The 23033-nt window shown below is 42.3% G+C and overlaps 1 protein-coding gene across 2 annotated transcripts in view; it reads left to right on the top strand.

Moving 5' to 3' along the window:
* The window catches only part of LAPTM4B (lysosomal protein transmembrane 4 beta), an 83614-nt gene that overhangs the window by 40063 nt on the left and 20518 nt on the right, over positions 1 to 23033 (top strand). For both annotated transcript variants that reach the window (XM_044245236.1, XM_044245237.1), the window contains exons 3-6: positions 14038 to 14111; positions 14464 to 14586; positions 17447 to 17545; positions 22047 to 22142. In XM_044245236.1, coding sequence (XP_044101171.1) covers positions 14038 to 14111; positions 14464 to 14586; positions 17447 to 17545; positions 22047 to 22142 — 392 coding nt within the window. The remainder of the gene's footprint in view (positions 1 to 14037; positions 14112 to 14463; positions 14587 to 17446; positions 17546 to 22046; positions 22143 to 23033) is intronic.

The raw sequence follows: 23033 nt of genomic DNA, 5'->3' as shown, positions 1-23033 counted from the left end.
TGATTGGCTAGGGCTTTCCATGTGGCTCTTCTTAAAAAAAATATTTAAAGATTTTATTTATTTGGCAGAGATCACAAGTACGCAGAGGCGCAAGCAGAGAGGGGTGGGGGAAGCAGGCTCCCTGCTGAGCAGAGAGCCCGATGCGGGGCTCGATCCCAGGACCCTGGGATCATGACCCGAGCCGAAGGCAGAGGGTTTAACCCACTGAGCCACCCAGGTGCCACTCCATATGGCTCTTGACATCACAGAGTAGAGCTCTCCTTGCTCTGTCATTTGGAGAGGATCCCAGGCTGCCTGCCTGCTGTCTGTTCACATACCCCCATAGAAGCCTGACAGTCAGTCTGCACAGCTTGTCCACTGTGCATAAGGATCCCCGTAGTCTTGAGGTAGTAGACATACCCATGTTGCAGCAGCTGGGGAAGTAGAGCCATAGGAACCTTCCTGGCCCTTTACTTTCATTATCCATCATCCCCTCTCCACCCTCCACCCTCCCATCTGTGTATTTACCTTTTAAATCACGTGGCTCAAAAGGTTGCATATTCTACACATTGACCACATCTTGCTTTTTTTTTTTTTAAAGATAATTCAATGAACATTGTCAAGGGAGTTTTTTTTTTTTTTAAACTAAGATGTAGATGTACGAAGACCACTAGGGATAATGAAGTGACGTGGATAATCAAAGCCACAGAGACCGTCCTAGACCTGAAGGAGTGGTGGGAGGCTGTGGTTACTGGATCTGGGGATGAGAGACTCTTACAGGGTTAACCTCTTCTTTAAGACGAGTGGCCTCTTGGTCTAGGGCCACAGCCAACTCAAGGCACCCTCTCCTTGCCTCTGCTCTCCTGTCTGGACTGCTGACTGCTGTCTGGACTGCTGACTGGAATCCAGTCAGGCCAGAGGGCACGGGAGGTTGCTGATATGATAGCCCATGCAGGTCTGCCTTTCTGGGCCAGAGAACCGGATGGTGAAAGGCCAATGAAGACATCTGAGAACAATCATTCACTCGCTTACCTGGGTGTTCACGTAATCCGACTGTTGGCTTGGTGCGCATTTCCCCACTTCATCAACAGGAGCAAGGAACTTTGCTAATGGGGTATCTGGGTGGTTCACCTTCGGCTCAGTTCATGATCTCAGTGTCCTGGGATTGAGCCCTGCATTGGACTCCCAGGTTGTAAGGAAGCCTGCTTCTCCCTCTCCCGCTCACCCTGCTTGTATTTCTTCTCTCTCTCTGTCTCTGTCTCAATAAAATCTCACAACCCCCTCCCACCCCAAAACTTTGCTAAGTGTCTTTTTTAAAGTTACGTACGTTAAGCCAGGGTGCCTGGGTGGTTCAGTCAGTTAAGTGTCTTCCTTCTGCTCAGGTCATTATCTCCGGGTCCTGGGATCAAATGCCACATGGGGGCTCTCTGCTCAGTGGGGAGCCTGCCTCTCCCTCTGCCTCTGCCTGCAGCTCCCCCTACTCACGCACACACTCTCTCTGTCCAATAAATAAGTAAAGTCTTTAAAAATACATAAAATTAGAGTCCGTTCCTTTTTTTAAAAAAAGGTTTATTTATTTGAAAGAGAGAGGGAGAGAGTGAGAGCGAGAGCGGGCAGGGGAGGGGCAGAGGGAGAGAAAGAATCCTGAAGCAGATTTCCTAGCTGAACTTGGTGGAGCCAGAGTCAGTGCCGGTGCTGGCTTCATCGCACAGCCTTGAGATCATGACCTGAGCTGAAAGCAAGACGAGTTGAGTGCTTAACCAGGTGAGCTGCCCCAGGGGCTCCCCCTGCAGATTCCTTTGATTGGTTTGAGGTTCCAGGTTGGACAGGGAGTGCGCAGGAACCAGAAGTATTCGCTTAAGCATCCTGTGCTCTTCCTTCTGTGTTCTTTCCCCCCTGCAGCTTCTTCAATGATGAATTTTGTTATTGGTGTTTGAGTTCCAATGTGTTTGAAATCAGGATGTGATCTACCATGTAGCATGTGTTTAGTGTGAGGATCTTGTTTTTTCTTCACATCTTTGTTTTGGAAAAATTAAAACCTTTCAGAAAAGTTAATGTACAATGAATATCTACCTTGCTGTTTTCATCAGTAATAATTTGGAGTTTTTATTTTTTATAGAATTATCTCTTAAATAGTGACTAGGTATGAAACAGTATTTTTTTAAAAAATTCATTTGAGAGAGTGAGTGTCAGCAGGGGGGAGGGTTAGAGGGAGAGGGAGAAGCAGACTCCCTACTGAGCAGGGAGCCCTGATGTGGGCTCAGGGGCTGGATCCCCAGACTCTGCAATCATGACCTGAGCCAAAGACAGATGCTTAACTGACTGAGCCACTGAGGTTTCCCAGTATAAAGCAGTATTTACGGAATACCAAATAACTTGTGTACCCACCACTCATTTTAAGAAGTTGAATTTTTTTAAAATATTTTATTTATTTATTTGACAGAGAGAGACCACAAGTAGGCAGAGAGGCAGGCAGAGAGAGAGGAGGAAGCAGGCTCCCTGCCGTGCAGAAAGCCCAATGCGGGACTCGATCCCAGGACCCCGAGACCATGACCCGAGCCGAAAGCAGCGGCTTAACCCACTGAGCCACCCAAAAAAAAAAAAAAAAAAAAGTTGAATTTTTACCTTATTTTCTAAAGAGTCCAGTGGGTCCCTTCCTGATGCATATGCTTTCCTCTGATCTCAGAGGTAGCCATTTACTGAACTGTTGACCAGTTCAGTAATATTTGTATCACTGATTGATCTACTATTTATTTTCATGCTGAATCATAGGCTGGATTCACATAGTCTGCCTCCTGAGACTCTCTTTTTCAGTTTTATTGTGTTGATGAGAAAGGTACTCAGACACTTGTTTAAAGATGGTAAGGACAACTTTAGTCAAGAGGGGTTGTGCAGTAGGGGAAGGAGGTCAAGCTCAACTCCACCTCCAGCAAGGATGATAGCCATGGGGCAGCTGGGGGTGGGTGGATAGAAATTGAGTAGAAACAGCAAGGCTGGAGAGTTTGTTGCTGGACAGCTCAATAGGATTCTTGCTGAAGGCAAACCAGAGTGGCACGTTGAGGAATTTGATCAGATACCAGGATGATCCGATACCAAGGAGAAGGGTTATCAGTGAGCTGAGTCCGCAGGTTACTGCTCAAACTAGACGGGATGGGCCATGGGCAGGGCCCGAGGTGTTTGGAGGAGAGGGTTGTCGTTATGTGTCTCTATCTATCTGGGGAGTCCTTTCTGCTTCCAGCACCGCGCTGCAAGGAAGTCTGGAAAATGCAGATTGTAGGTTTCTAGCCTCGGCAGAATAGGCAGACCCACTAGAAGGTGGGAGTGAACGCTCAGTGCCAGTTCCCCACTGCAGACATGCTATAGCATACAGTGAGCCTGATCTGTCCTCCTTTTTCAGAAATCTTCCAACTATTCTTTCTTGTTTTTTTCTCCTATGCTTTAGCATCAACTTGTCCAGTTCTCCGGCAGTTCTGTTGTATATTTGTTAATTACAGATGTTAAACTTAGTGATTAACTAGGGAGAAGTGACACCTTACATGTGGTATTTTGTCTAGTTACACGTTTTTTTAAAAATGGCATTTTTGAGGGGTGCCTGGATGGCCGTGAGCCGAAGGCAGATGCTTATGATCCCAGGAACCCCGCATCGGGTTCCCAGGTTGGCAGGGAGCCTGCTTCTCCCTCTCCCACTCTCCCTGCTTGTGTTCTTTCTCTCGCTGTCTTGCTTTCTTGTCAAATGAGTAAAATCCTTAAAGAAAAAAAAAAATGGCATTATTGAGGTAATAATTTATATACCCTAAACTTAACCCATTTATTTATTTATTTTTTTAAACTTTTTTTTTTTTTTTTTTTAACTTAACCCATTTAAAACGTACAAGTCAATGAGTTTTAGTGAATTTACATAGATACGTAACACTTTTAAAATATCTGATTACAGGGGCACCTGTGTGGCTCAGTCGTTAAGCATCTGCCTTTGGCTCAGGTCATGATCCCAGGGTCTTAGGCTCGAGCCCTGCATCAAGCTCCCTGCTCAGCGGAGAGCCTGCTTCTCCCTCTCTGACCTCCCTGCTTGTGTGCCCTCTTTCACTGTGCGTCTCTCTCTGTCAAATAAATAAAATCTCAAAAAAAAAAATCTGATTACAGGGGCACCTGGGTGGCTCAGTTGATTAGTATCTAACTCTTTGATTTTTAGCTCAGGTCATGATCTCAGGGTTGTGAGATGGAGCCCTGTGTTGGGCTCCACACTGGATGTGGAGCCTGCTTAAGATTCTCTCTCTCACTTTGCCCCACTCCTGCCCAGGCTTACATGCGTCTAAAAATAAGTTCGTAAATAAAATGTCTGGTTACAACTTAAAACTTACTAGTTAATACAGATCTTCTTCAGTGTCCCATGAGTAATGTTTCTAAAACTTTTCCTATATGTATGGATTGTACATGTTTTTATTTTTTTATTAGTTTTTTAAAATTTTAATTCCAGTATTTAACATACAGTGTTATAATAGTGTCAGGGGTACAGTACAGTGTTTCAGCACCTCCATACAATACCCCGTGCTCATTACAAGTGCCTTCCTTAATCCCCGTGACCTGTTTAAGCCATTCCCTCATCCTCTTCTCCTCGTAACCATCAGTTTGTTCAGGGACTCTGTTTTTGGGTTTGTCTCTCTCTCTCTCTCTCTGTTTTCCTATACTTAATTTGTTTTGTTTCTTAACTTACACATGTGAATGAAGTCATATGGTATTTTTCTTTCTGTAACTGACTTATTTCACTTAACATTATACTTCTGGCTCCATCCATGTTGTTGTAAACAGGCAAGATATTACTCTTTCTCGTTGAGTAATACTCCGATGCCAAATTGTCTTTATCTATTCATCAGTTGACGGACACTTGGCTGCTTCCACAATTTGGCTATTGTAGGTAATGTAGGTAATCATAGGGGTGCATATATCCCTTTGATTTCTTTTTTGTGCTCTTGAGGTAAACAGCCAGTAGTGCCATTACTGGATCTCAGGGAGTTCTGTTTTTAACTTTGAAGAACCTCCATACTGGTTTCCTCAGTGGCTGCACCAGTTTGCATCCCCACCAGCAGTGCATGAGGGTTTCCTCACCAACACTTGTTGGTCCATATGTTGTTGATTTTAGCTATTCTGACTGGTGTGAGGTGGTATCTCACTCTGGTTTTGATTGCATTTCCCTGATGATGAGTGACATTGAGCATCTTTTTATGTGTCTGTTGGCCATCTGGATGTCTTTGGGGAAATGTCTGTTCATGTTGTTGCCCATATTTTAATTGGATTATTTGTTTTTTGGATGTTTAGTTTGATAAGTTCCTTTTTTTAGATACTAATTCTTTATTGAATATGTGATTTGCAGATACCTTCTCCCGTTTTTAGTTTTGTTATTGTTGCACTGTGCAGAAACTTTTTATTTTGACATAGTCCCAGTAGTTTATCTTTTGCTTCCCTTGCCTCAGGAGATGTATCTAGAAAAGCATTGCTACAGCCGATGACAGAGAAATTACTGCCTGTGTTCTCCTCAAGGATTTTAATGGTTTCAGGTCTCACATTTAGCTCCTGATCCATTTTGAGTTTATCTTTGCGTATAGTGTAAGAAAGTGGTCCAGTTTCATTCTTTTGCATGTAGCTGTCCAGTGTTCCCAACACCATTTGTTGAAGAGACTGTCTTTTTTCCATTAGATACTATTTTCTGCTTTGTTGAAAATTAATTAACCATATAACTGTGGGTTTCTGGGTTTTCTATTCTGTTCTATTGATCTATGGGTCTGTGGTTGTGCCAGTACTATATTATGTAGTATAATTTGAAGAGTGGAATGGGGATGCCTCCAGCTTTGTTTTTCTTTTTCAAGATTGCTTTGGCTATTTGGGCTCTTTTGTGGTTCCATATAAATTTTAGGGTTTTTTTTTCCTAGGTCTGTGAAAAATTTTGTAGTTTAATAGGGATTCCATTAAATCCATAGATGATTCATATTTTTTCATTAAATGTCTTTAAAATTTTAAAAATAAAGTTCTTTTGCTTTCTTCACCGTGTGGTCTAGACACATATGTATCTTGGTTCTCTGGTGAACATAATCGCACCAAAAAAATGTAAATGATGTTTATTAGTTTTTCTTTCTCATTCTTTTTTTTTTTTTTAAGATTTCATTTTTACATAAACTATATAACCAATGTGGGGCTCAGTTTTTTTTTTTTTTTTTTTAAGATTTTATTTTATTTATTTGAGAGAGAGAGACAGTGAGAGAGAGAATGAGCGAGGAGAAGGTCAGAGAGCGAAGCAGACTCCCCATGGAGCTGGGAGCCTGATGTGGGACTTGATCCCGGGACTCCAGGATCACGCCCTGAGCCGGAGGCAGTCGTTTAACCAACTGCGCCACCCAGGCGTCCCTGTGGGGCTCAGTTTTACATCCCCGAGATCAAGAGTCCCTTGCTCCACTGACTGAGTCAGCCAGGTGCCCTGGTTCTATTTTTAGATAGAGACTTAATTATGTCAGTATATATCTCAGTATAAGCATATAGCTGGCAAGAGCTAATTTCCGTATCTTAGAGGAGGAAGGGGGAATGGGGAGTGACTGCTGAGGGTATGGGGGATTTTTTTGGAAGAGTGAAAATATTCTGGGATTAGTGGTAATGAACTGTGCAGCTTTGTGATTATACCAAAAACTCACTGAACTATATACATGGTTTTAAAGAGTAATTTTTTTTTTTTAAAGATTTTATGTATTTATTTGACAGAGAGAAATCACAAGTAGATGGAGAGGCAGGCAGAGAGAGAGAGGTTAGCAGGCTCCCTGCTGAGCAGAGAGCCTGATGCGGGACTCGATCCCAGGACCCCGAGATCATGACCCAAGCCAAAGGCAGCGGCTTAACCCACTGAGCCACCCAGGCGCCCCTAAAGAGTAATTTTTATGGCATTTGAATTAAATCTCAAAAAAAAAAAATGAGGAAGAAAACAACCCTCTCCAAATAATCATGTCCTCCAATAAATTCTTTATTCCCCTTTCCTGAAAATAATACTGCGCCCTCTGACCTCCCTTAGCTCTTTGTCAGTTACCTCCTCTTGAATTCTTCCTCCCTCCCCAGTAGATGCTGAGCATCAGAGGAGAGGAATCTAGAGGTTCTCTAGATTATGTCCTTAATGGTGTTTATTTCATATTACACACCTGTTGAGTATACAGAAAATAAATGCTGAGTTTAAGAATAAAGTTGTAGGTGCCTAGGTAGCTCAGTGGGTTAAGCCTCTGCCTTTGGCTCAGGTCATGATCAGGTCATGATCCTCAGGGTCCTGGGATCAAGCCCCACATTAGGCTCTCTGCTCAGCAGGGAGCCTGCCCCCCCCCACCATCTCTCTGCCTACTCGTGATCTCTGTCTGTCAAATAAAAAACCCTTAAAAAAATTAAAGGTAAAGTTAAATTAAATTTAATTTAATTAAAGTAAAAATTAAGTTGTAAATTAGTTTACCAAAAACTCTTCCGTCTGAATCTGCTTCAATAAAAAGTTGTAAACAGTTGCCACACACATAACAAAAAGTGTAATTTTACTCTTTTTTTTTTTTTTTTTTTTAAGATTTTATTTTATTTATTTGAGAGAGAGAGACAGTGAGAGAGAGCATGAGCGAGGAGAAGGTCAGAGGGAGAAGCAGACTCCCCATGGAGCTGGGAGCCCGATGTGGGACTGGATCCCGGGACTCCAGGATCACGCCCTGAGCCGGAGGCAGTCGTTTAACCAACTGCGCCACCCAGGCGTCCCACAAAAAGTGTAATTTTAATGGAATAAAACTAGTGCCTAATTGCGTCCTCCTCCCCAAGCTTTTCAGTTTTAGAATGTGGGACCTTATATAGTATGGACTTGCTGAACCTGTGTTTTCTCTTTGCCCCCCTGGGCATTCAGAGCTTCGTATTTTGCGTCGGTAGCTCATAGTGTTGCTGCAGATCCATCTCAGAATAATTCTCTAAACCTAACAGTGAGAATAGACCCCAGATAGTGTTGGTTTTCATAAACTGCAGTGCCAGGAATGTGGCCAAAAAGGAGAGAAACTTGAGACGAAACAATAACTTATGACTACGGAAGTAAGATGGGAACATGAATCTAGCTAGATAGATAGTTATCTAGCTAGGTTAGCTAGCTCTTAAGTTCTATGGAAAAAGAACCAAATTGAAGAGATATAAGGGAAAGTGGAATTAGAAATAAGGGTATTTAAACATAAAGGCATTCCATGACATTAAGGCCAAGAGACCACAATGCAAGAAATTATTTGAATCATATGAAAACACACATACCAACAAGGCCTACATACACCTTTTTTTGTATCAGAGGTCAGCATAGTAATGTTGAAAGAAAGAAATGGGGAAAATGACTTGGCAACATTGATGATAGACAAAAAGGGATTGTTCTTAATATACTTAGGAACCATAACAGATTGCATTAGGAGAATACTTGCAGTTATAAGAGATAGAAACCCAGCTCAAATAGGAAAAAGTGAGGGGAAAGGAGCAGAAGAAATAAATGGGAGATCTGGGTAATTACTTGGGAAAAAATACTCAGTCTCACCAATAATTGACAATACAGTGACTTAGAAAGAAAGAGAAAGGCATTTCAGAGAACTCCTTTACATGCCTATTCTGTTTCAATGATTGACTAAGTATCAGAAAACATGGTCTAATTAGCCTTCTGTGGCCTGTGGTGTAGCTTTTCTTGGGATCCTTTTCAAATTAGAACTGCATTATTAAAGCAGGAATTTAATTTAGGGAACAACGTGAGGACAGTGTGCTCGGACTAGATTGCTACTGGGAGCTCCTTGTGCCAAGAATAAGTAAAGGTTGTCCCTGTCACTGAACAGTACTATTACTGATCGTAATTTTTATTACGAATATTAGAATAATAACCTCATTTACATGACATAATTAAAAGGAATGAATTAAAAATAAAAGGAATGAATTATAGGGGCTCTTGGGTGGCTCAGTCAGTTAAGCGTCCAGCTTTTGATCTCAGCTCTTGTCTCGATCTTAGGGTCGGGAGTTCAAGTCCTGTGTTGGGCTCCACGCTGGGTGTGGAACCTGCTTAAATAAATAAGATAAATAAAAATAAAGGAATTCTAATCCCTCAGAGTAATTCATGTTCACCATGGTGCCCTATGCATTATTTCAGAGGAATCAACCTGTGCTCTCATTTGCTAGGAGAGAAGGCACGTGAACCTGCTTTATCTTAGCCCGCTCTGTGGTTTTATTCAGTTTACACTTTGATTCTACCTAAGGGATTTCACATGCTTGTCATATATTCAGTCTGGTCAGTGTGGTTGGTATAATAATTTGTACGAACAGAATATTGAAAATTTTCTCATCTCAAATTAACATTTTCATAATTGTAAGTAGTGTGTCATTGTGCTGGGTAATAGGATACCTATTACAACTTTTATTTGTGCCTTTTAAATTTCTCTTCTTTGACAGGGCACCCGGGTGGCTCAGTTGGTTAAGTGTTTGCCTTCAGCTCAGGTCATGATCTCAGGGATTGAGCCCTGGGGTTGCTTCTCCCCCCTCTTCTACAGCTCCCACTGCTTATGCTTTCTCTGTGTCAGATAAATAAATATCTTCAAAAAAATAAATTTCTCTTCCTTCAGAAAAATGTACATTTAAACATTGTTTATGATTATGTGAGATTTAGTTCTGGAGTTTCTTTTTACTTCAGAGTAGGATATGCAGGTTATATCAATTTTTGTGGTTACACTAATATTTAAAATTTTTGTATACAGCTTTGAGTTTGTCTATCTATCTATCTCGTTTAAGATCCATGAAGTACGGGACGCCTGGGTGGCTCAGTTGGTTGGACGACTGCCTTCGGCTCAGGTCATGATCCCGGAGTCCCGGGATCGAGTCCCACATCGGGCTCCCAGCTCCATGGGGAGTCTGCTTCGCTCTCTGACCTTCTCGCTCGTGCTCTCTCTCACTGTCTCTCTCTCAAATAAATAAATAAAAATCTTAAAAAAAAAAAAAAAAAAGATCCATGAAGTAGCAAATATCCTCTAAATGGGCTGGCTTCTGTTAAATTAATGTTTTTCTTTCTTTTTTAAAATTAAATTAAAATCTTTTTAAAAGATTTTATTTATTTATTTGACAAAGAGAGATCACAAGTAGTCAGAAAGTCAGCAGAGAGAGTGCAGGGAAGCAGGCTCCCTGCTGAGCAGAGAGCTTGATTTAGGGTTTGATCCCGGGACCCTGAGATCATGACCTGAGTGGAAGGCATAGGCTTTAACCCACTGAGCCACCCAGGTCCCCCTAAATTAATGTTTTTCTCATTATAAAATATGCTTATACAGAATTTGGAAACTGTCTCAGTTGGCAAGAAAATAATAAACTTTTGCCTGAATGCAGGTTTCAAAGGTCACTATAAATTCAGATCGGTTTTGCACATAGCAAGTACATACTGATGTCCAGCTCCTTGGAGGGCTGCTGTGTGGCTTTCCCTGCACTTTGACCTGCGTCACTGTGATCTACCTCCTTCCCAGCTGGGCCCCATACTGCCTGAGAGAGTTGACTGGGGGGTTAGACTGCTTGGGAAGAATACCCCACTTACTAGCTGGGCAGCCTTGGGTAAATTACTTGCCTTCTCTGAGCCATCTTTTTCTTATCTTAAATGGGGATAATATTAGTACTTATTATCTCTTAGGTTTCTTATAGGGATTAAATGAAATAACACAACAGCCCAGTTCAGTGAGGAAAGAAAGCATATCTATGAAGTGGGGAAACAAAGCAGATAGATGATGGACATCCCACTCTGGTCATAGCTTTCTGTAGGCACGAGGAACCTGATAACCCTCACTGCTTCATTGCTTCACATGCAAACAAAGGCACTAGAATGCATCCGTGTGTATTTACATATGTGGCTCCCTACAGAGAGGCTTGACCTTTGCCTGTAAGGGGTTAGGTCAGCCTCTTGAGCTTCATTTTGCATGAAAAATGCATTCAGGTTTATTCCCCCACTAATCTGGGAGGATGCTGTGAGGCATACATTAACTTCCTTGTAGGTATCTTTTACCTCACTAGAGGGAAAAAGCTAAGTTAATGTAGCATAAAAATTATTAACGACAAAATATGTATGTATTCTGAAAGAAATCATGTTTTTTTTTTTTTTTTTAGAGATTTTATTTATTTCCTTGAGAGAGAGAAAGAGCGGAAGTGAGAGAGAACACGAGAAGGGGAGAGGGGCAGAAAGGGGAGAAGCAGACTGTCCGCAGAAAAGGGAGCCTGCCGTGGGGCTCCATCCCAGGACCCTGGGATCGTGACTTGAGCCGAAGGCAGAGGCTCAACCCACTGAGCCACCCAGACACCGCAGAAACCATGATCTTTTAAGTACTAGCTAGGGCTAATCACCCTCTGAGTGATTTCTTTTTTTTTCCTTATTTGAGAATTAGACTTTCATTCCTTTAATTACAGTGACCAGCATCATTATGAATTTTATTGCACTAAATCTGTAGATTAATCTCAGGAGGCTTCGAGTTGTTTTTTTTTCTTAAGATGGCGAATGGTCTTTTTTGATACATCTGCATTTTATATAGACCTCCTACTTAAAATGTCCTCTCATCTCTAAAGCTGAGGATACAGAGAGGAAGGTTCTAGAAGTGGAATGTTTTCCTTTGGAGAAATACCTGTAGGAAGTGACAGGCCAGGTTAGGTCATTGGTCAGCATTCAGAGCTGAAGTGGAAGCTGCAGAGTCTTAGCACAAAGAGGCAAAGATCTGAAATCCACCAAGCGAGGATTAGTCAGGTTCGGCCTTTTGATGCAAGTACTGTCTCAGCAAGTCACATACGCTCCGAGCCTGGTTGTGCAGTGCGCTCGGTGGGAACAGGTCTGTCTCAGAGTTAGGAGTACTAAATGAGGTGTCTGTGAAGGGCCTCGGCACTGTCAGCACTGTACGGATCTTTACAGCGTGGGTTTTTGTGAGCACCCCACCCGGGAACCCCAGTCCGGTGTCGTCATCTGAATCCCTAAAGATGCGGTAACATGACCTCTTGAATAAATGGTCTCTGCTGTGATGACAGGCATTGTTCCAGATCGGCACTGTTCGATAGAAATAGAGTGCAAACACATAATGGAATTTAAAATTTCCTAGCAGCCGCATTTAAAAACACAGGCGAAATAAACTTCAATAAATTTATCTTAGTTAGCGCAGTATATCCAAAATATTTTAGCATGTAATCATAAAAAAATTACTAATAAGATACTTCACTTTTTTTTTTAAAAAACCAGGACCTGGAATTCTGGGTACATTTTATTTATTTATTTTTTTGGTAAGATTTATTTATTTATTTATTTGACAGAGAGAGAGAGAGAGAGAGAGATCACAAGTAGGCAGAGAGACAGGCAGAGACAGAGGAGGAAGCAGGCTCCCTGCTGAGCAGAGAGCCTGATGCGGGACTCGATCCCAGGACCCTGAGATCATGACCCAAGCCGAAGGCAGCGGCTTAGCCCACTGAGCCACCCAGGCGCCCCTCTGAGTACATTTTAATTTTATAGCACATCTTAATTCAGATTGAGCCCGCTGCAAGTGCTCAGTGCCTCCCTGTGGCTAGTGGCCACTGGGGTGGGCATCTATCCCCACCTGTGTGTTGGGTTGTAGGAGTAAACAAGATAAAGAGAGTTCTTTCCCCCAGAAGGGCTCTTGCATGGGGAGACAGACAATACACAACAGACGTAAGATAGTAGTGATAAGTGCTGTAAAGAGAATACGACACTGGGTACGACATTGGGACGCCTCGGTGGCTCAGTGGGTTAAGCCTCTGCCTTGGGCTGAGGTCATGATCTCAGGGTCTTGGGAATGAGCCCCGCATTGGGCTCTCTGCTAGGTGGGGAGCCTGCTTCCCTCCCTCTGCCTACTTGTGATCTCTCTCACTCTGTCAAATAAATAAATAAAATGTTAAAAGAAAAAAAAGAAAGAAAATCCGATACCAACTGGGGAGGAAGTGTGAGGGCTGCCTTACCTATAATACTCAGGGAAAAGCTGTTGGAGATGTTGATGTCTGAGCTATGGCCTGAATGATTAAAAAGGCAGAGCTAGGGGTGGGTGTCTGGGTTCCAGTCATGATCTCAGGGTCCTGGGATCCAGCCCCCTTCAGGTTCCCTCTCTGCACCCCCCCGCCAACTTGTGTGCGTACTCTCTCTCTCCCCCTCAAGTAAATAGAATCTTAAACAAAATAAAAAGGCAGAGCTAGTCCCGTGAAAATGTGAGTGATGTTGCCTCTAGTCAGCGGGAACTGCAGATGCAAGGCCCCATGATGGGATGTTCTCCTCGTTGTACTTAGGGAACCAAGTGGTGTGGCTGGATTGTAGGAAGTGGGAAAGTAAGAGACGAGATTGGAGAGGTAGACATGCTCTAGAAGAAATACAGACATAAAGGCTGTGATAAGAAATTGATATTTTATTTTAAATGAGATGGGAAGGCAGTGGAGGGCTTTATTTATTTATTTTTAAAATATATTATTTATTTGAGAGAGAAACAGAATAAATGGGAGGAGGGGAGAGGGAGAAGCAGACTCTCTGCTGATCAAGGAACCCAACGTGTGACTCAATCCCAGGACTCTGGGATCATGACCTGAGCAGAAGGCAGACACTTAATGGATGGAGCTACCCTAGTGCCCCCAGTGGAGGATTTTAATAAGGGCACAAGACACACGAGTTTATAAAATACAAGTGAGACACTCATGTTTCAAAACTACCTGATTTATTATAGATCTTGTTCAGTGAACCAGAATTCCAAAACTTTTTTTTTTTTTTAAACATACGTAACCAATCTCTCTTTCCCATTTTCAAAATAAACTTACGTGCAAGTCAGCATGTTATCTGTAGACACGTGATTTAGGGAGAATGCCTTTTAGACATTTTATATCCATTAACTGTAACTTTTTCAAATTCCAGAAGAGCTCTGGGTGTTTGACTTAATAATTAAATTCTCGCTTACAATTGTTTTATAAACAAAATGCCTTTGAGGAAAGACAAGTTGTGAAAACAGTGGATCTCCTACTGATTTTCTTCTTTCTTCCCTAACCCTTTGGCAGACATGTGCATTGCGATTGCAATTTCTCTTCTCATGATCCTGATATGTGCCATGGCCACTTACGGAGCGTACAAGGTAAGTGGCTTTGAAGTAGGGGGCTGGGCCTTCTCCTTGGTCCCTTACCCTTGTAGCCTGGGTAGCTACTTGTGAGAAGGAAAAAGTGATTCTCAGTTTCCTCTAAGAGCCTTTGAAGTTTCAGTCTCGTATTATTATTCTGTGGAAAACCAGTGCTGTGGAAAACCAGAAGTGTTCACGGAGGCCTGTTGGTTAAGCTCCTTGGTGTGGTTGACCAGTTGTCCTCAGGACCTGGCGTATCGTTCTTGTCCTCCTCTTCCCTTCAGAGGAAGAAACGATTTGTCTGAATTGGGAAAAAATAGCATTTTATGATAACTGAACGCAACAACATCATCTTTTCTCTCATATTTAGCAACGTGCTGCCTGGATCATCCCGTTCTTCTGTTACCAGATCTTTGATTTCGCCCTCAACACCTTGGTTGCCGTCACTGTGCTTGTTTATCCCAACTCCATTCAGGAGTACATACGACAGCTGGTATGTGGCCATCCCCATCGCTGTTCCCTTCAGGATCTGGTTGTGTGTGCACACACACACACTCACACACACACACACGAATTTGGGGTTTTTCCACTTGCATCTGAGTTACCGATTAGAGATTTTTGAGTGTTATCTTTTAGGTTTCTGGTTTCTTAGAATGCTTTTTGGAACAACATAACTTCTTGAGGTTGATAGGGGGCGGGCTGCGAGGACTGTATTAGATGTACCTACGCAAATAATAAACTAGTTACTAATTCTTACTTGCTCAGTTATCAGCAGAGGATCGTTTTTTTGCCTCTGCTCTTGCACGGAGGAAGTGGAACTGTACTGGACACTGGTTCCCAAACTTATTTGGCCATAGAACCCTTTCCTGCTCAAGCATCTCTTTAGGCCTCGTTTTCTGTTAAATGTTCTTTGTGACCATCTGAGCAAACCTGGGTAGCTGGGTATTCAGAAGCTGGGGGAGAATGTAATCCTCTGCCTTTGTATCTCTCACCTTTGTTAAGATTGTGACTGTGCCTTAAAATTTAATTTCTTCAAAATCTTAGCATGTTTCAAAGGGAGAGAATGTTGACTCTTTAGAAGTTTGCATAGTTTGTGAGCATGGGGGACGGAGCAGGGTTTTTCTGGGATGGGAGGTTCAAGGCTGGGGATTTGACATGACAGCGGAGGCCAGAAGTTCAGTGGAAAAGGGAGGGCAGGGAGGAATGGTGGCAGCTGGAGTTTGTGATCTCACGGCTGGCACACCCAGGTTGCGTATCCAGTACTCAACAGACCTAGAAGAGCCAACTGGAAAGCCTCTAGTGTTTTTTGCTCCTTAAAAGTGTTCTGTTGCCACTGCTGTTGCGATTGTCATTCTTAAGCTGTTAGCAACAGCTTCCCTTTGCTTTAGAAAACAGGTCTGTGTTTTGGTATCCTGTAGTGTCAAGAAAAAAAATATTGTGTATTTCCCGTGTGCTACTCTGTATTCTCTCTTACGGTAGAGCTGGAGCATTTCTGCCTGAGAGGGTTTCTCTGTGATGAGCAGTTAGGAGAATGACCTCAGTCTTTAAGCACTTATGTTTTTATTCTGTAATGATGACCCAGTGCCGGACTCCTCCAGTCAACCTTGGACATGTGGAGGAGACTTGACCTCCCCATAGTCTGTCACGTGAGGGGCCAGGAAAGGGTGGTGCCGAGTTAGGAGCTGCCAAGAAAAGCCCCGTGGTGGCCCTGTGACCCCTTGAAGCGTGTGTTGTTTGCTCCATCTGTGTATTGCGGAGACTTACAAGAAGCAGAAAGCATGGAACGTGGAGGCGAGCCTTGAGAACACTCAGATGGCTACCTCGACTTTCTGCCATACCCCATGCTGCTCAGTCACTTCATACTTACTTGCTTTAGAGCCACCAGTGGTAAAATGATGATGTTGGTGATACTGATAGCAAGCACAATATGAGTACAAAAATGAAATAAAATCACCATCTTTTATTTGTAATTACAAACCAAATCATCCAAGTGAATGTCTTCAGTATGTTCTACTTAAAAATCAGTTTGATCTGAAGGCGTGAGGCACAGGCATGATGAGGTTGCCTAAGGACGAAGGTAAAGCTGCGTGGACAGACAGCGAGGCCCACTGACAGGTTGCCGTGTCTGAAGGGACGCTTACCTGAGGTGGGGGGAGATCAACTCTTCACATGAACGCCTGTTCTCCTCATGCATGTTCTTGTAAAATGCAGTCAAAATAAATTGCGCCTCTGTTTCACAGCTCTTGATGTAGAAACTGTGTTCACTTTTCTGAGGGGAAGGAGTGTGGAGGTCTTTGTGGAAGGAGCCACGTACTTCCACTTTAATCCCTTTTTTTTTTAAATTAGACACAGAAACAGTATGATTTGTGTTGATCTTAGGAATTGACACCAAGTTGACACCAAGTTGTTTTATTCTTACCTGTAAGATTAGCAGTACGCAAACCCTTCCAGTCTGTAAGGGGAAGGACCAGTCTCATGAGCTGATCACAAAGAATGACTCAGATTTTTTATCTCTTCGGGTTTTGGCCCAAAGTAAGTGGAGATTGAAAACCATTAGGTGATGTTGACCGTGGGGAGGAGAAGTTTCTTTCCATTCTCCTTTAACATTTGGAACCTCTTTGTTACATCTCAAAATACTGCTTATGTGGAGTCCAAAGCCGTGGATTCGATGATGAGGAAGAGGTTAGGGGGATGTGGCAGCTGGCGGTGCTGTCCCTGCACCACACTCCCGGCTGGGGACGTGGAGGGCTTCCAGTGGGCTGTCCGGCCGCTCCCAACCACAGGAGCTGGTTCGGAGCCTCCTTAAAAAGGTTTCCTTTGACCTGATAGTTAATATGGCCAGATGGTAGGACTTGATCATCATCATCTTTTTTTTTTTTTTTTAAATGCTATAAATACCTACTAGTGTAAAAGATTCTGCTCCTTGAGACAAAACATCAGCAAAAAAATGCTCTGTATGAATAAGACTGTTTTAATAGGTTTTCCCTCCTTGCCCTGTGCAAGCCCCTTAGTGTGGTCCGCCATTTGCGGCAAATCTCAGTGTCATAGGCGGATGGAGAACTACTGACTTCTGACTTTCTGTGCAGTAAGGAGGGCACAGTTACATTTCCAAGCCTCGCGAATCTTCTCTGACTTGACTTTTCACGAGTTACTGTGGAATTACGAGCACACTGGCCTTTCTCTATATACTGTCACTGTTTCATTAGAAGTGGGCTAGGAAGTGTGTAGTGGTCTTAAATAATAACTGTCTGCTTTAACTAATTGCTTTTTAATAAGCATATCTGGTTAATGCCTAAGGGGTCTAATCTGGAATGATTAATGAAATTTGTTAACGAGGCACTTTTTATTTGCAGCCTCCGAATTTTCCCTACAGAGATGATATCATGTCCGTGAATCCTACCTGTTTGGTCCTTATTATTCTTCTGTTCATCAGCATTATCTTGACTTTTAAGGTAAGCATGAAGATTTTACTTACAGCCTAGATAACTGTTCAGTGTATTCATGAATGCTAAGAAAGTAAGCAAACTTGTGTTCTTTATGTTGCTTTATATTTCTGAACTGCCTTTTGATTGCCTAACAGTTCCGTTTCTTTTATCTGTGTGAGAGAGAAATAGTAGCCACCTTCCCTCAGGCCAAAGGGTCACTCCAAAATCCATTTGGCGGGGAATACATTCACCACGTTAGGTAGTGGGTTGGATACTGCATTTGCCATTACAATGTGCACATTGTTCTGTAATTTGTTTTTACAATGTAATACAGTCTTAACAGTGTTCTCTCACAATCTGGTATATGAATTTATCAATGTTTAATGAAGTACTTATTTTTGGACATTAAGACAGTTTCTGCTTTCTCACTCAATAGTGCTCTTATTTTTTTGACGACATCTTTCATATACTTATGTATGTATTTCTTCCAGACAACATTTCTTAAAATTAGAGGGTGTGCATAATTGGAGGTCTTCTTTTGGGGTATCCAACAGCTCCCCCGGAGATGAGGTGACCGGCACCCCAAGAGCACTATTTGCTACGCCCTCAGCAGTTGAGTGCTGCCTCCTCTTTTTCATCTTTGTGAACCTGATGATAAAAACATCACTGCACTTGGTGCTTGTGTGTAGCTACGAAGTAGAAAGTTTCTGAATCATTACTATGCTTTGAACTTTCAATTCCTAACATCTTTTGTTGTCTTTATGTTGGCCTAAAATTACCCAGTTCTTAAACAGCCAAGCTTCGATAAGCTCAAAGAAGCTGCAGTTAGAGAGAATAGTCTTTTGAAGCAGGTAATAGGAAGAGGAGTGAAACGATGATCCATTGGGAGTCGTCTGGGTCCGCATTTTTCCCATGAACTGAACGCGTTCCTACTGTGGTGCTCAGTGCTTGGGATGGGGGCGGATTTTATACGTGCATATTGAGGCTTCCTGCCTCTCCAGTTTGCTCTCCTCACCCCAACATTGTGGCTTCTCCGTGGGCCCTGAATATGGTCCCTTGCCCTACCTGGCAAAAGGTTGCAAACTCTCAAACCCCTGTTCCTGACAATTTGTCTTCCAAAGGCAGACTTTTTTTTTTCTCTTTTCTTTTTAAGGCAGACTTTTCTTTAATTTCTGCTTGTTTTGGTCCCTCCCTCATGCTTTCAAATTGCGTGTATATCTTAGTGCAGATTTTACCATTTTTACATGTAGGGGGGTTGGTTGACCACACTGCTTTCTGCCATTACCAGCGCAGAAGCCAGAACCTCCTAGTGCTCTTGGAGGCATTTTAACTTTGTAGGCGTTTTCCTTTGTCTTAGAAATGCTTTACCTTGAGATGTTGAGTCAGAGTTCACTTCTCTCACTGCTGTTTCTGTCCGTGTGGCCAGAGCCTTGTTTGTTTGTTTGTTTTTCCATTTAATAACCAGCAGTAATGGTTAAGAAAACATGCTGTGGGGGTGCCTGTGAAGTTTGAGTGTACTAGTGGTTGAGAAGATGCATTATTCATTCTTTTTTTTTTTTTTTTCAATAAATATTTATTAAGGGTCTCCCATGTGCCAGGCCTTGTTCTAGTACTAGGGTTAGGTTGTAAGAACAGTGTCTGCCCCGTGGTGCTTTTATAAATTGCAAAACACTTAATTATAATGATCGAATGAAAGGTACAATGCAGACCTATCTCTAGCCTGTAGGAGAAGCGCCCTTGTCTCAGTAGTTCGTCACTTAATACCTGCTTACTAACCAGACTGTATTTCCTTGAGAAGGTAGACTGTGCCTTAAGTTTTATCATTGTCCTAGCGCTATGCTGATGCCTTGCACTTAAAGACTTGGTGATTATTCATTTAAATAAATATGAGTCTACATGCTGTGATTGCATGTATCAGTTGACCTGATTAGTGGCTCTTGTGACCTAAATTCCTGGGTACTGTTTGATAAAGTTTATCACCACACGGGTTCCTTAGGAGCCCAAACCAAGAGACGATTTGTCACTGCATGTTTATTTGGGAAACATACTAAATATTTAATTCTCTTGAAATTGAGTAAGATGACAGAAATGTCAAGAAAGAAAGTAAGGTCAGTGACGTAAATTACTGGGTTTTTAGAGACAATAGGCCAGAGGGTTTCTTCCCCCTTGCCGTGATCAGTAAGTGAATGCATATGGTGGTGTCAGGAACCCTGGAGAATGCTGGCTGGGCTTGTGAAGCCCCCGCCCCCAGGTGCCTCCCTTCTGCTGTTGAACCCTTGTGTTGTCGACATGTCAAGTGCAGAGGTCTCAGCTGGACTCAAAGAGTAGCTACTGCTCATGCTAAAATCATGGATGCCTGTAGTCTTCTCACAGAACACATAATTTATGAGTACGTGCAAACATTTGATTTCGTTTGTACTGAAGTTCTCAGAAAGTCCAAGGCTCTTGTTTTCTCACTAAAGGAACGACAGCATTGAGTAAACTGAAGGTTTGAGTAAAATGAACATATTATGTGCATTGTTCAAGAAATACTCCCTTCCTGTCTCTCTTTTTGTCATTGCTGATACCCGGTTTCGGATTATTGCTGTCCAGAAACATTTCATAAAGTACCATTTTACACATTTTCATCTTCACATCATCACAGAATATTTAAATATGAGAAATAACCACCATTAAGGATGAGTGCAGCCTGAGAACATTCTGAGTATACAACGGAATATTTTACCTCAGTCTTCCAAGAAATGTCAAAGAAATGTTGACAGGCATTCCTTTTGTCTTTTAGCATCTTTGTTATAGAACAACTTTGTTGCGATATAATTCATAAATCATAAAGTTCACCCATTTAAAGGGTACAATTCAGTGGTTTTTAGTATAGTCACGGAGTTGTGTGAACCCAGCTCTGTGGTAAACAGGGTAACTTGAGGACATTTTCATGACCTGCCATTATCCCTCATCCTCCTCACCCCCAGATCCCCAACACCTGACAACTACTAATCAACTTTATCTCTCTACAGATTTGTCTGTTGGGGACATTTCATATAAATAGAATTCTATAATATGTGGTCCTCTGGGACTGACTTGCTTTGACTTAGCATATTTTCAGGGTTCGTCCATGTTGTATATGTATCAGGATTCCTTTCCTTTTTATGGCTGAACGATACCCACCCCATAAATAAATATACCACATTTTGTCTAGCTGATCATCAGTTGATGGACGTTGCAGTCACTTCCCTACTCTGGCTCTTAGGAATACCGCTGCTTGAGCATTTGTGTACAAGAGTGTGGGCACGCGTTCCTTTCTCATGGGCATACACGGAGGAGTGGAACTGCAGGGTCGTATGGTCACTCTTTAACCCTTTGAGGAGCCACCAGACTGTTCTCCAAAGCATCTGCATCATTTCACATTGCCACCCACAGCGAACGAGGGTTCCAGTTTCTCCACATCTTTACATTTTTTTTATAAAGATTTTTTATGTATTTATTTGACAGAGAGAAATCACAAGTAGATGGAGAGGCAGGCAGAGAGAGAGAGAGAGGAAGCAGGCTGAGCAGAGAGCCCGACGGCGGGACTCGATCCCAGGACCCTGAGATCATGACCTGAGCCGAAGGCAGTGGCTTAACCCACTGAGCCACCCAGGCGCCCCATCTTTACATTTTTTGATCAAAAAAGTGTAAAGTGGGAAAGGGATTTTGACGTCCTCTAATTCTAATCCACTCCTAGGTGCCCCGAGTGGAAGGGCAAGAGGCTCATAGTCTGCACGTCTCCCATGAACTTGTACTTTTATCCTTGGCTTTATTCTGGGCATTGATTTTAATGGTCTTCTCCAGATATTTTAGTATGAAGATGGAGATGATTTAGTGACCTCTGTTGACCAGAAAGCAAATTTATATGCTGTGAATGGTTTTTAAAAATTAACTTGAAAGTGATTAGTTTAATCATATATAATCATGTAGAATAAAAATTCTGAAGACGGAGATTAAAAATGTGATGAGAGGAGCACCTGGGTGGCTCAGTGGGTTAAAGCCTCTGCCTTCGGCTCAGGTCATGATCTCAAGGTCCTGGGATCGAGCCCCACATTGGGCTCTCTGCTCAGCGGGGAGCCTGCTTCCCTCTCTCTCTCTGCCTGCCTCTCTGCCTACTTGTGGTCTCTCTGTCTGTCAAATAAATAAATAAATCTTTTTTAAAAAAATGTGATGAAAAATGGGTTAACACATGGATTGATCTGTGACATTGAGGAAAGCAAGTGTTTGTGGCAACTGTGCCTTCCAGCTGCATCTTCTCCTGCTCTCCCGTGTCCCCTCCACCACCGCCTACCATCTTGGGAGAGGGCGGCTGTGATAGAATAAGCTGCCAGAAAGTTCTATACCGAACATTTGTAATTGTAAAGAGTTCCTTGATTTAGTAGAGTTACTATGTGCACTTACAAGTTAGCAAATAAAAGTTCTGTAATACGGTTTTCTGTGTGGGGGGACTGAAAATTGTCTGAAGTTTGGAAATCAGAGACTAATAATCACTACTCATTTACAGGGTTACCTGATTAGCTGTGTCTGGAACTGCTACCGGTATATCAATGGCAGGAACTCCTCTGATGTCCTGGTTTATGTTACCAGCAATGACACTACGGTAGGTGTGAAGTCATTCAATGTGGAGATGTTCACACGTCTACTGTATGACAGCTTCTAGATGTTTCTGGTGTGTTTGCTCTATTTTTACATTGTTGAAACAGACTTAATAGCTGCTTAGTCAAAAGATAGTAGAGTGAAATGTGTTTTATTTTCCTTAGAGGATATTAAAATGTAGATAGTTCGTGTATTTTATTTAAATAAGTTCTGGCTTATTTAAAAAAAAAATATTACAGATGGATAATACATGTACCTTCCCCATATTTATATATATCAAACTCGAATTACTAAGCCAGGGTATAAAACTCTAGATACCAGTTCGGCTTAGTATGACTGCTGTCTGACTTGACATGTGAATTGGAACCCAGAAATTTGGTTGTAGAGCTAGAGAAATGAGAATAGCAGAGGTTGCTACATTTTTAAGTCTTGTTCTGTTCTTAGTTGTTCATACTTAAAGTTTTTAAACCTATTTAATATGATTATGGAAAACATGTCTTTACTGGAAGAGTCCTCAAAGTCATTTGTCCTTTATATAGATTATCTTAAACTGCCTGGCTCATAAGAAAAGTATAAGTCCGGGGCGCCTGGATGGCTCAGTGGTTTAAGCCTCTGCCTTCGGCTCGGGTCATGATCTCAGGGTCCTGGGATCGAGTCCTGCGTCGGGCTCTCTGCTCAGCGGGGAGCCTGCTTCCCCCTCTCTCTCTGCCTGCCTCTCTGCCTACTTGTGATCTCTCTCTGTCTATCAAATAAATAAAAATCTTTAAAAATAAAAAAATAAATAAAAAAAAAAAGAAAAGTATAAGTCCTCTAGGTATTAGCCTCTTCTTGTCCCATCATCTTTGTGTTCAGCACGGTGCCTGACACAGTGCTTGGAACAAGTAGGTGCTCAAGG

This window comes from Neovison vison, chromosome 4 (assembly GCF_020171115.1).
Source record: "Neovison vison isolate M4711 chromosome 4, ASM_NN_V1, whole genome shotgun sequence".
Classification (NCBI taxonomy): domain Eukaryota; kingdom Metazoa; phylum Chordata; class Mammalia; order Carnivora; family Mustelidae; genus Neogale; species Neogale vison.
This window is presented reverse-complemented; position numbering and strand designations above follow the sequence as displayed.